The sequence below is a fragment of the Colletes latitarsis genome, chromosome 7 (assembly GCF_051014445.1).
Source record: "Colletes latitarsis isolate SP2378_abdomen chromosome 7, iyColLati1, whole genome shotgun sequence".
Taxonomy (NCBI): Eukaryota; Metazoa; Arthropoda; class Insecta; order Hymenoptera; family Colletidae; genus Colletes; species Colletes latitarsis.
Window position 1 is genome coordinate 16,534,246 of NC_135140.1, and position 13,962 is coordinate 16,548,207.

Sequence of the window (13,962 nt, forward strand, 5' to 3'; positions counted from 1 at the left end):
ATCGATCGTCTGCACCTAAAACCGTACACCATTAGCTTCAATTTTTAAAGTTCTACCACTATGCAGAAGCTCGTTAAAAAGCCAACGTTATACTTTGAAACCTAGCCTTAGCCGATTATTCTGACCTCTTAACGATTCGACTTAAATGGCGCGTCGAGTTTAACATGAATTTTCACGTACCACGAGCGTACTGGCTATTGCTACAGATCGTATTTTCACCCTAGTAATTCGCTCTTCCCTATAACTCATCGAATTATTGATTATTCTACGCAACTTATTCTAAGAGCCCCATTTATTAATGGCTCCGCCGAGGGTGGAACTTAAAGGCAAAGTTCGCGAGCATCTTCCGCGTAAACTTCTGAAGCGTTCTGTTCCCGTTAGTCCTCACCCATCCACCCTACCACCACTCGCTTTAAAGGGGTTGAAGAGGGAAGAAATTTAAAGAAATCCGGAGAAAGGAACCGACCAAGTAAATTGAATGCACTTATAATTAAACGCGGCGCTTTCTTACGATTCGAGAAGCGAAAGTTTCGGAGTGCCGATGGAAGACGGTGAAAAACGAGAAAAAAATCTGTTGAAGTTTTAAGGGACCTATACCATGCTTGTTGGATGCTTCGAATATTGAGAAAAAAATCATAACCTTCAACGATATGCAAAAATACTAATGTAGAATTTATTAGGAAAAAGTCAACGACCTACACTTTACAGGAAACTACCATTGTTGGACCGCCATTGTTATCTTGAGTAAATACACCAACCCCATAGCTAGATAGAGCCACCATCTAGCTCAAGTCAGTGTTGCGTTACTTACGAGCATTAAACTACTCAAGTCGAGTAGTCTTTCAATTATTTTGAGTAAAATTGAAAAGCAATAACTAGAACAAGCAGTCTTTGAACTATTTTGAGCAAAGTTGAGAAGAGACCGATATCACTAAAGCTAGATGGCGTCAGCTTCATTATCTAGATACTTATGAACGGTTCACGAATGACAGTGTAACTGGATCGAGCAATTTTGAACCATTTTGAGCAAACTTAAGGAGAAATCGGTGATCCCAAAGCCAGGTGGAGTTTGCGTCGGTGCACAATAACCGATGCGAGGCTTCCAGCGCTCGAGTGCTACCGTGAAAAGACGCGAACTAGGTTGCAAGGGTGTCAACGCTGCGGGGGGAGGGGGAGGAGCGCAGACTGGCGCAATTAAAATGCAAATTATCTCTTTTCGCGCGGCCATATTTCCAGAAGAGCCGGTGCTCGCTACCCTACGCCGTCACCGATTAACTCGGAACTAATTTACGAGACGACTCCGCCGCCAAGTCAGAGGAGACGTTTTGTCTCGGCGCGGATAGAGCCGCTACGTTGATACGGGCTAACGTCATTTGCAAATGTCAGTCGAGGCCAGTTTCTTCCCTTCCAGCGTGATATTCGCTGGCCTGGCGACAGAGGCGTCTCGCGAAATTGCTAGATAACGTTCAAGTCTACACCCAGTTGGGACTCTTGCATCTGAAGCATCTGTTTGAGGGTATGGCTCTTGTTCTATCTATTGATTGAGCGAAGAGTTTCACAAAGAAAAGATCTGTACACTTGGGTAATGTCTATTAGGACCTGGATATGTGTTGCTTTCATCCCGATTGCTCATGGCTAGGTCTCAAGAACCTGTGTACTGTCCTAATCCTAGCTTCATCTAGTGTTAAACGAAGAATCCTATGAAAAAAGGATCTCTACACTTGGATAATGTCTATTAGGACCTGGATATGCGTTACTTTCATCCTGATTGCTCATGGCTAGGCCTGAAGAACCTCTTTATTGCCCTAATCGTTGATTCACCTAGTGTGAAACGGAGAATCCTATGAAGAAAACACAGTACAATTGTGCAGTGCCCATTAAGTCTCGAGCGTTGCTTGAATGGGTATTGCTGTCGTCGTAACTATTCGTGGCTACACCGAAGCTTAATTGCTTCGGACGTTAACTAATGTTGCTACTACATAATTGCTCCACTTATAGACCGACTGACCTTTCCTGACTATTTTTGCCGAAGCATAATTGCGTTTCCATTGCACCGATGGAGAGTTTACTAAGGTCTCGGACTCAGAACCAATTACTCAGTCTAGGTTATTTTAGAACATCACCTGAACTGCTTCAGGCCAAGCAACAAACTGTACCCTGAGGTCCCTCTGTAACCTTATCGATTCATGGTTGTCCCAGTGACTGAATTCCCAGTGAGCACTAAGCTGCTAGAGCATGATTTATCGATGCAGATTGATATATGTTCCGGTGAAATTTATGTATGGACCAGTCTAGCAAGTTTACCTATCAGATAATGTCTTCCAACACAATTTTAGTTAGCATGATTGTAGCAAACTTCTTAACAAACCCAGTTGTCCTAGTCAGCTAAGGGTTCTCAAAGGAGTTAGGCTCCAACTATCAGATTTTAGTCAAATTAATTAGTCGAGCAATATCTTGTGGATCAGCTGAGCCTCAAAACAACAACCAGAAGCTGACCATTGTTTACTTATTCTTCCAGTCAAGGTGCACACAACTTTTTAAGATTCAATAGCGTAGTGATCAAATTCAATTTACACGTTCAAAGAAAAAGACAGAGCAAACTGAACCACTAATCCTGATGAGCCATTGAGAAAGTTTGTCTCCGTTCGAGCGTGTCGACGAACCCGTCGCGCTTCAAGAATCGAGGCTCCAAGGGAACAAAACAAACCCAGTCCCAACTTTAATTAACGACTGGCTCGAAATTTACAGCAGCCGCAGCCACCGAAATGCGTTTATCGTTTGTTAACAATGAGGCCTAACTGCCCGCCCGATATCACGTGATACACCGAAGATTATCGGATGGGAACACTATGCACTCGACCCCATGAATTCCAATTAAAAGCCTATCGCGAGTATTTATAGACCGAAGACGGGGACGATATCTGCAGCCACAATGGCCGTTAAGATGATCAGGTTTAATTACGCACCTCGTAAAGCCTTTACGAATCTGGTCGCTGCAAACGTAATGGTGCCAGTCATTATCGCCTGTTATTCCCGAAGATATAATTACCTGAAACAAAAATAAAACGTACATTAGTACAATGATTCGATATTAATTTTGTCGTTGCACTTTGTTGGTAAGTGGAAGTAATTGTCAATTAGCGTGGAACGGTAAATGGGACTTTGTGTTCAATTATCGAGGTTTTATCGTACCTCGAAAACGGAGGCTCCTGTTAAAAAATTTATTCGACATTTTCGATTCGTTTTAGGATACAGATCGACGCGTGCACTTAAGCTTCCATTAAAGGACGGAACAAAATAAGACTCGTTTCGGCGGTAAATACAATTTGAAGTGACCGGGCAGTGCCGGTTACGGACGTCGGCGTGAAATTACGCGAGAACGTAATAAAGTTTCCAGTTTCGACTAAATTTTCCGTCGGCGTAGGAAGGACGCCGACGTTCGGGGCGAGAGAGTAATGAAACTGCTGCAAGTGTAATATGGAATAACGAGAAAACAACGGAGGCGGCGGATTCTTGCGAGTTTCCGCAAGCTCCGAGGCACGCGAAGTGTTCGAAATTTCTCTGGCGCGAAAACTTGCAGGCACGTCCGTCTGCCTTTTTTATTACAGACAGAAAGGCCCACCGGCCTCGCGGAAATACTTTATCCGCGGTACAAACTTCTATCGAGCGATTTAAAAATATTTTATTACCTCTTCCTCCTGTTTCGGGGCGTCGTAAAAATTTATTTACAACTTTCGTTTTAACTACTTTCAGAGAAACTCACTTTTTACTGTCGAATATATTGTAACATTATTGTACGTTTGAATAGTTCCCGTCAAAAGTTAATATTATTGTCGTTCTTGATATTGCTGTTGTTCTTTCGTTGATATTAATGTTTTTCATGTTCTTGTTGTCGTTGTCATTGTTTTTGTTGTTGTTATTGCTGTCATAATTGTCCCTGATGTTGTCGATGCTGTTCAGTTCATCATTGTCCTTAATATTGTAGTCATTATTGTTGCTATTGTCATTGTTTTCAATGTCGTTGCTGCTTTCAATTATTATTGTCATTGTTTTCATTGTCATTGCTGCGTTCATCGTTGTTATTGTCCTCAATTTTATTATCGACATCATTGTCATTTTGTTATCATCGTTGTTGTTGCTGTGCTTATCATTCCTACTATTATTTCCCTTAATATAACTTCGAATTTTTGATTTTCAACTTTATCGACTGCCAGTACGTAATCAGATCATATAATTACACAGCCTCCAATCTCTTCCATTTAATTATTTAACTCGTAGACTCAAAGAATACAACATGCACGCAGGTGAACTTATTTTCCATTTCAGTTTTCCAAACAGATTTATCTATTCAGGCATGGCATCGTAATTTTTCTAACATCGAAACGGGGAAAGCTGTTTTTATGTTTTCAGGAATATTTTATAGAAACGCCGTGCCTCGTCGAGCAATATCGAAATTTTTAAATTGAGTTTGAACAGAACTCAATTTGTACAAATGTTTCATTTACACGAAACGTCCAATATCCTGTTACGAGCTCGAGTAGTGTATGCTTGCGACCGGTTCAGCCGGAATTCTGCATTTTTGCAAATATTCTTCGGCGTGCAAATATTTGCGAATTTCCCCGGGATGCGAAACGAGATACAGCATCGACGGTTGCATCTGAACTCCGAACAAGCGAGTAGTATACCTCGATGCACCGTGTTCGTTATATTTTCATCGATCTTATTAAAAGCTTTATAATTACAAATTGCAATCACGGATTGAATTGGCTCGTACGACAATTAATATAATTCAATATATATTTTCAATTTAAAGGAATTAAGATATCTATAAATACCTTAATAATAAATATTTTTAATTTTAATTTTCGTTGTGTAAATAATAATAATTAGCTTTTCGTGGCTCGTGTCAAGCTCGATCTCGGCGTGGAAGAAACTTCGAAATTATTTTTGTTCGGGACAATGCTTCTAAAAGCTCGGTTTTTCGCGAAACGCAATTTCCCCAGACACCGGAGCGCTACGCGTCGCAATTCGATCGCGGGAGAACATTTCGCCGAGCTTTCGACTTTTATCGTGGATTCTTGGCACTCAGTTTCGAATTTCCTGCAACGCGGCGGCCGGGGCAGGGAGGCGTAGAAGCTCCGAGCGGAAAAGTAAGCGGATCCGACGCGAAATAAAAAGTTCCACGAGTTCCGAAGTGCGCTGAAGTGTCGAATCCGCTCGCGGATCGGTTCGAAACGCCGTGTCATCCAAAAAGTTAATCGCTCAAGTTTGTCGTTAACATTCCACGAAGATTGGAAGCGATTTTAACTTGGGAAATCCGCTTTGCCCGACGCTCGGAAACAATATTTTTCTTCTCGCGAAAATAACGCCTCTCCGTGTACCTAGGGATTCGCGTTGGAATATTTTCTGCATTTTTTTCGGGCGACAAACATTTCGAAAACAAAATTCTTTCCTCGACTATAGAAACGCAGGTTTTATCGATAGGCCAAATATATTTTTTATAATAAAAAAAATATGTATGTGTATAATTCGATTAAAAAATTTTGATGTATATTTGAGGAATTCTGGACGAAAAATATGGCGTGTTTGATGGAGAAAATTTAAGATCGACGGGATTGAGCGCATTTCAAAAGCACACTGCATTGACAAAACACTTTGGAGCGAATCGCACGTGGGCCGTGTCCATTAACGAGCAGACGAAAAGAACTCCCATTTCCGGAGTAGTTTTAAGCGGTTCGACACACTCTTTTAGCAACAGCCTCCGCCGAACAGAATTAGACGCGGGAACGTCTCCGAGCCCGTGGCATTTATGTCTCGTATGCTCTGTTAAGTATACATGCTCGTGCGTGCCATTTGCGCATGGATGCATTTGCAAGAGTCCATTACGGAGCTGGACGAAATCAGTATGGCGCTAGAACCGATGTAATTATAGATAAAATACAATATTTGACAATGCTCAACGCGACACATCGACGTTAATAAAATTTAGAACAAATTTTTACCTAAATAATTATTGGTACCAAAAACATATTTGAGGGAGGTGAGATTACCCTTGAAGGTTGGGGGTTGGAAATTTATTTGATCGAATTAAAAATAAAATTCTGTGAAGAAATACATCGACGAGAAAATTAATATTAATGTTTGGTACAGTTGAAATTTAGAATAAATTTTTACCTAAATAATTATTGGTACCAAAAACTTATGTTTGAGGGAGGTGAGATTACCCTTGAAGGTTGGGGGTTGGAAATTTATTTGATCGAATTTAAAATAAAATTCTGTGAAGAAATACATCGACGAGAAAATTAATATTAACGTTTGGTACAGTTGAAATTTAGAATAAATTTGTACCTAAATAATTATTGGTGCCAAAAACTTGTTTGAGGGAGGTGAAATTACCCTTGAAGGTTGGGGGTTGGAAATTTATTTGATCGAATTTAAAATAAAATTCTGTGAAGAAATACGTCGACGAGAAAATTAATATTAACGTTTGGTACAGTTGAAATTTAGAACAAATTTTTACCTAAATAATTATTGGTGCCAAAAACTTGTTTGAGAGAGGTGAAATTACCCTTGAAGGTTGGGGATTGGAAATTTATTTGATCGAATTTAAAATAAAATTCTGTGAAGAAATACATCGACGAGAAAATTAATATTAATGTTTGGTACAGTTGAATCTGTGCCAAACATAAATCAATACTGACGGATGTCGAAACGGTCAGATTATTCTATATGTTATCAATGATATTGAATCGGAATGCGTTATCGCGTTCCTCGATGTAATTGGTTCCGTCAGCAGTGATTGTGAATCGTGACAATCTTGATGGAGAATGCGTACTACTACGAACGGGTCATTTGCATGACGAATGCCAGGAATTCTTAATTGAATTGTTCGATAAAGGAATAGTAGGATGAACCGCGCGAATCCAGAGCAACCGAGGCATGAATCAATGGGACGTCATGTCGATAATTAATGTCTTCAAGGTGAATAGTAATTATAAATAGTTCGATTAGTCAAGAGATTTTAAATTATATCAAGGCTAATTAATAATTACATTAACAATTTCTATTATTGCTACTACTATCGATTAATAACCAAGGTTAATTTGATCAAAGTAGTAGTAAAGTGAACAAAAATACTCGTGACACGTTCGAATCCATCACTGCTTTCATCGAACGCTGCCAAAACTCTAACTATGGACACCACCGGCCAATCCAGTATCAGAGACAAGAGTTCTCTTCGATACGATAATTGGGGGCTTCCCAAATCCATCCATTTGTTAACTATACCACAGCCCTGAAGTATGAATAGTATTCGATGTATTCACCTCGCTAAAATTACTACTCGAAAACATCCAAAATAACTATAACGAGCTGCAACCGTCACAAACTGCCATCAATACTCTCGGTGTAACCTGCACTTCAAGTTAAAAATTTCCCATTCACCCTCGTTCTGACCCTCACCTTCATCCTTTCATACTTCACTCTAACAAACCTCCAACAGCGATTCTTCCGAGTATTCCCGCCCGAAACAAACCCTGGCGCTAGCGATGGGACTAAAACGGATTGTCATACCATTTAATTACAAGTTAATCTTCAGATATGTACTATTTAATTTTGATTAAATTTGGTCACACGTGCTGAGTTCTCAAAAAGAGAACAAATTTGTTTTACAAATGTCCTGATGAGTGTAGCATTATTGGTATGTATTGTACGTAGTATTGTCCATTATATAGTACAAGAGTATGCTAAATAAGTTGACGAGTTTTTCCCGATTAAAACAAGCTCAAACACGACTGGTAAGTATAGGTTTAGGTAGGACCTGAATTAGTATTCGGTCAAAAGTGTATTGGATCAAGAGTGTATTCCGTTAAATGTGTATTCAAGAGTGTATTCGATCAAGACGTGTTCGGTCAAATGTGTATTCAAGTAAGAATGTATTCGGTTACATGTGTATTCGATTATGAGGGTATTCAGTTAAATGTGTATTCAAGTAAGCGTGTATTCGGTCACATGTGTACTTGATTAAGAGTGTATTTGGTCAAATGAGTATTCGGTCAAACATGTATTGAGTCAAATGTGCATTCAAGTAAGCATGTATTCGATCACATGTGTATCTGATCAAGAGTGTATTTGGTCAAATGTGCAATCAATCAAATGTGTATTTGGTCAAATGAGTATTCGATCAAGTGTGTATTCGGTCAAATGAGTATTCGATCAAGTGTGTATTCGGTCAAATGAGTATATGGTGAAAAGTGTATTCGGTCAAATGAGTATTTGGTCAAATGTCCAGCCCTTTTCCACTGTTACGAGGATCACCGATCCCACGGGCGCCGTAATGACCGGGGTGTCATTGGATTGGACCCATCGCTACTCGACGCATCCGCGACTCTCAGGGCGGCCGTCTAATTATAGAAACCACTCTTGCGAATGGTTCAAGCGATGCCCAGACGTGACACGGGGCACTTTCGAGGCTGTCCGGCGCTGCGAGGAAGCAGCTGCCCCAAGCCTATCGGAATCTCCTCGGTTATTGTATCAAATGCATAAATCTCGGGCTTTATTGCTGTTATATGCAAAGCAGGACGAATCCTCGGCGAACGAGCGCGGCTCCGAGAACCGCTAAGAATAATGCATTCCGTCGTAGATCGATGCGAGCTCGTCTCCGCTATGCCTGCACGCGCGCGCGAGACCGAGCCGACGCGATAGCGATCGGTGTGGACTTATTTAATTTGGGGGACCGGTTGGGCCTCCCGAGTTGTTTGCAGAACGATCGTTAACGCTGATTTATACGACCATTCATTTCCACGATGGACCACCCCTTCCCCCTCTCGCGCCTTCACACAACCCCCCCGTTCGCCGACTTCTAGCTACGTTCGCGGGGAATTACACGTGTTCGCTGTGAATGTCAAACCAGGCTTGCTAATAAGGGTTTTAAAAGATTGGTCTGCGATTCGTAAGGCAGACAAGTGTGCAAAATGGGATCCCCCGGAGTGCTGGAAGCAGCAATTCACACGAAATTCGACGCTCCGGGTAGATTGACACTTGTGTTCCAGTTTGTTTGCAATGGTTGACGCAACGGTACCCTGGCTGGAGAAACGGAACTTAGGACCGAAGGAGCTAAGTGGACAGAAAGTTTGCTCAGTCGTGAGTCTCATGGAGGTTCAGTAGAACGTCTGACCCAATACAGATCTTCCAATCTCTGGTTTGAACTGGTTTGACGGTCGATCATGCATGTAGACGCGGTCTATTAGCAGCTGGGATCAGAGCTGTTGCGTTGACAAATGAGTTGCTAGAGACAGAAATTTAAATGATCCCTCCTAGGTTGAGATCTGTCGAAGGTTTGATCAGTCAAAGGTCACTAGGGTCGCTTGGAACGTCTGGGAAAATTCGTGTTTCGCTAATGTCTCGCGTTTAAAATCCCTGTCACGGGTAAGACACACGCGCAACAGCTTCGAAGTACAAGCGAAAATTAGGTGTCACGAAGCAGCATGGGGTCGACGAGCAAGGACGATGGACGAAGGACGAGAAGGAAGGAACAGGGCCTTGGATACGTCGAAGGAACTCCACGGGGAGCACAGGGGGATAAGCAGGAATAAGATACACGATATACCGAGGCGCCCTACTTGGATAAAGAATACAGTCAGTGGCTGGTTGTAACAAATCGCCCCACCTACTTGAATTTTCTTGGCGTTCTCGGTGAAACCTCCTACTTTACGATTCGATAAATTCGGTAAACTTTTTAAAACTGACCTGCCATTGCTTTTAGAATACTCTATACTCTTAAAACGTGTAGTAGATTACGTGATAAACGTCACTGTCGGATGGCGTTATACTTTGCGATACTTGGCTTTTCACAGAAGATTGTTCGTAAACAGTATTTCAGGCCAGGGCGTTGATTACTTGAATCCGGGGTAGAAATTGTCACTTGAAACCGGGCACTACTGCAAGCTTCAATGTAGAAATAAACTCTCCTATAAACATTTCTAATACAATACATGAATGCAAACAGTGACGATGGTCACTTGAATCCGGGGTAGAAACTGTCACTTGAAACCGGGCACTACTGCAAGCTTCAATGTTGAAATAAACTCTCCTATAAACACTTCTAATACAATACATGAATGCAAACAGTGACGATGGTCACTTGAATCCGGGGTAGAAACTGTCACTTGAAACCGGGCACTACTGCAAGCTTCAATGTTGAAATAAACTCTCCTATAAACATTTCTAATACAATACATGAATGCAAACAGTGACGATGGTCACTTGAATCCGGGGTAGAAACTGTCACTTGAAAGCGGGCACTACTATAAGTTTCAACGTTGAAACAAATTTCGCTTTATCCTCAAAGAAATATATTCTGTCGAGTATTATACCTTTATACAATTTAATAGCTGAATATTAACGCGATGTATGAACGAATGAAATGCAACAAACGAAGAGGGTCGCGCAACTTTGGGCCCGCGACTGTCGCGTTTCGTCGAAGTCTGCACGCGACGGGATTAATTCGATTGCCGACGCAGCGACGAATTTATCGAAGAACGAAGGCCACGGCATCGACACGATTAATTTAATTCGACGTTTCGCGAACGCGTCGGGCCGGGCTAGCGATTTAATTACCGCGACGCAATAACTTTGCCGCGGGTAGATACGTGCCGCGAGCGTCGCGTCGATGCGTGGCTCTCGTTTTCTGATTTTTGGAACCGGCGCGACGACGTACACCAGTAAATTGGAATTCTCTTTTGAGCTTGGCCACGCGAACGTGCCCGAGCGCGAACAAAAATCGAGTCGACGCCGCGATTGGCACGATTACGTTTCGAACGATCGCTGAAAAATTGCACGATATTAATCCCCGTTTTCGAGTAAGCGAATCCGGTGAGTCCGCTTGAAAGCGGGCCAGGTGGCGATTTTGAAGTTAGGCCTCGTAAATTTCGTAAACGAACGTAAAAATTTCTCTGCCAGGAGTTCCGTAAGTTTCACAACACCGTTGCCAAGTCCTGGGAGTGCGTCATAGGTATTTTGAAATATATTGGAAGCTCGAATCCCCTTCGAGAGTAATATCCCCAAGTAGAATTTCCAGAGTCACGAGACCTTCTCGGAAAGATGTACGTGTCTTCGAACGTGGCAGAGACATTTAGCTGCCTCATCCCGTATAATGCGCCGCGGAGCCAGGGAATAACCTTTTTCCATGTATCTAGGACTTCCAGGAGGCCTGTCAGCCTATCTGTCGCACGCCAAGCTCCTCGACACGCCGCAACGTATGTAAATGACGCAAATGCGCCGTGCTGGCTGCTCTCCGCGATCGAGGCTGTGTATTACTGGCTCTTCTCTAAGTAGATTTCAGGCTGAGAGTGTTAAGCTCAGGTGCAGCTATCGATTCCCGGAAGGGACACTCGGAGTCGCGTCTCGACGCTTGAATTATAAAGTTTCGATAAAGAAAAGAATCGATTATTCTAGCTCGCTGTACATTATTCATGGAAAATTTTGAGTCTGTGTGTTTGTGATCCCCTCGTAACTCTTGCTACTTTCCTCAGATTCGGATGGAACTTTGTTCGGTTGTTCTGTATGATCCGATTGAAAGTATAGGCTACTGTACAAGCTCGATATTATCAAAAAAAATACACCATCTCTACTTCCTTTTGTTGGAAGCATTAAAACTTAAATGAAACTATTTTCGAGACATCTTCATTTTAAATATCATCGTCGGATGCAGAATATTTTTCAAACCTCGATTATCGTTCATTATTATATTTGTCGTATATTCGGGGGAATTCTAACATGGCGGCGCGTTCCACGCGAAACGCTTTAAGCCAGATTTGAATGGCGACCTATCATAAACGTTAATTTGATACTGAGCCATGGTTTAGCCCTATCAGCAGCGAACAGACGACAATAACGTTGCTTTGTAATGTTTCCCATTGTATCGGGATATCCCGGGAGAAGACGACGCGCGGTCTATTCCGATTGCAACGTTTCGCTGAAGAATTTCGTTATTATTGTTTCTGCTTCAATCAGGGAGCTTTCGTTTAGCGTTTGCTGGGAGTCGGTTGATGTTTTGAGAACTTGTACGACGGGAGTCGAAAGTTTCAATAATTAAAAAATTGTTTTTGTTAGAATTCACCGCAGAACGTACTAGATGTTTCTACCACAGTTATTGGTAACCATCGATTACTCCAGGTAATTGTTATTAAACAGCTTTTCTTTTTGAATGCAAAAGTTGACGAACCCTCTTCGAATTAAGCAAATTACGAAGTGGACAAGACGAGGTTAGGTTAATAACAGCGTACAGTGAGGTTATGTTAATAAATGCACATAGTGGACTTAGGTTAATAACAACATACAACGAAGGAACTTTGATAACAGTGTGTAGTGAAGTTACGTTAATAATAGGATATAAGCGAGGTTAAGTTAATTGCAGTATACAGGGGGTTTACCTACAGGTGGGTAATAATTTAGAATGTGATTATACATGCTAATAATGAAATAAAAATTATGAATAACGGAATTGTCCAACGATAAGTTTGCCACACCGTGGACTCGGATTTCGATCCGTTCGACACAAAGATCTCGTCTCTCGAAGCGAGTGCAACCGGTTAGGGTATTCCCAGAGTCGATTGCGCATTATTCATCTACGCGTCTTCGATTCTACGGTACACGGATACCATTCCGTAAATCCCTGTAACGCGTTCGCGACGCAGACGCCAGTCGAACGCTACGAGATAAATCGAAACGCTTTCGTGGAAGCTCGATAAGCCTCCGCGACTTGATACGTGACATCGTCCCGGCCGATTGATATTTTTTTTTCTCCCCCCCCCCCTGCCGAAAAGGGGGGCTCGCGTAGGTGCTCGCGGCGTGAAAATGGATTTAATATTTCCATTCGCGGCGCGGATCGATATAAATGCAAATTAGGGCTCGCTGGGAAACGCGATTCTTCGTCGAGCATGAAGCAGAAGAAGGAGGAAGAAGAAGAAACGTGGTCGATGAGCCGGGCCCGATTTTCAATCGGCCATGTTACGCAGACAACGGGATTATGATCGGAAATGGATTCGTCGCGACGAGTGGATTAATGGATTTTGAGAGAATGGATGCCGATGGATTTACCCTTTCCTAAGGAATAACGTCGAGTTTCGTCGATGAATAGGTACACCGGATAACTTTCATATTCTAATAGACCTCAACTTCGACGTTGATCGTTTCGTAATGGTCTCCAAGGAGGATTTGTTTAGAATTATACATCGTTAAATTTATTAACAATATTCTTGCCGAGATGATTGTTCGATCGGAGAGCCATTACCGTTTCAAACGAGCCCAAACACGACTTCCTTTGCACCACTTTCAATTTTATGTGTTACATCACGATATAGAATCCATTTTGAAAAAATGAGAGCTATGTAATATATTGTTACTGACACTGACATTGGTCACATGTATAGAATACAAAAATATTCCAAATCCTCATATAAAAAACACTATGACTTCTACGTAATAAACAAATCAAGCAACCCCCAAAAGAAGGGTCAAAACAGAGAGATAGTTGGCTGATTGGGTCTGCTATTCTGTTCCCGTTTCTGTTTCTGACCGATGGTGTTTCGTGTGTTTGTTTATTCACGCCCAGAATCTTCCACCCACGTTGCCTTTGTTTCGATCCACGAGGAACGTTTACATCGTCATATTTGGCCCTCTCGCCCCCCGTAACCACGCAACTGTGTCCTTGACAAGCATCCCGTGCCTACGAAAGCGGCAGAGACGTTTAGGTACCTCGGTCTGAAGACCCAAGAGGTCGTGGCAGCCACTCGTGCACGTTCGCGCGGGATTACACGATTATCCGCATCTGCGGATGAGGTTCAAGAACCACTCGGCCGGAATTTTAGCCCTTCCACAGTTGAATACGTCCTAATTGGTTCGCGGCGAGACATACTCCGGCTCTCCAGGCTAGAACGAGATAATTCGACGCGTGCATCCGTG

The 13,962-nt window shown here is 42.2% G+C and overlaps 1 protein-coding gene across 3 annotated transcripts in view; it reads right to left on the minus strand.

Moving 5' to 3' along the window:
• The window catches only part of Ror (tyrosine-protein kinase transmembrane receptor Ror), a 242,002-nt gene that overhangs the window by 189,199 nt on the left and 38,841 nt on the right, over positions 1-13,962 (minus strand). Inside the window, exon 1 of one of the 3 annotated variants that reach the window (XM_076768967.1) lies at positions 2,967-3,051. The exons of the other annotated variants lie outside the window; for them this stretch is intronic. Within the exon in view, the coding sequence (XP_076625082.1) occupies positions 2,967-3,018 (52 nt within the window). The 5' untranslated portion in view covers positions 3,019-3,051. Of the gene's footprint in view, positions 1-2,966; positions 3,052-13,962 lie in introns of those variants that run through there. 3 annotated transcript variants of the gene reach the window in all.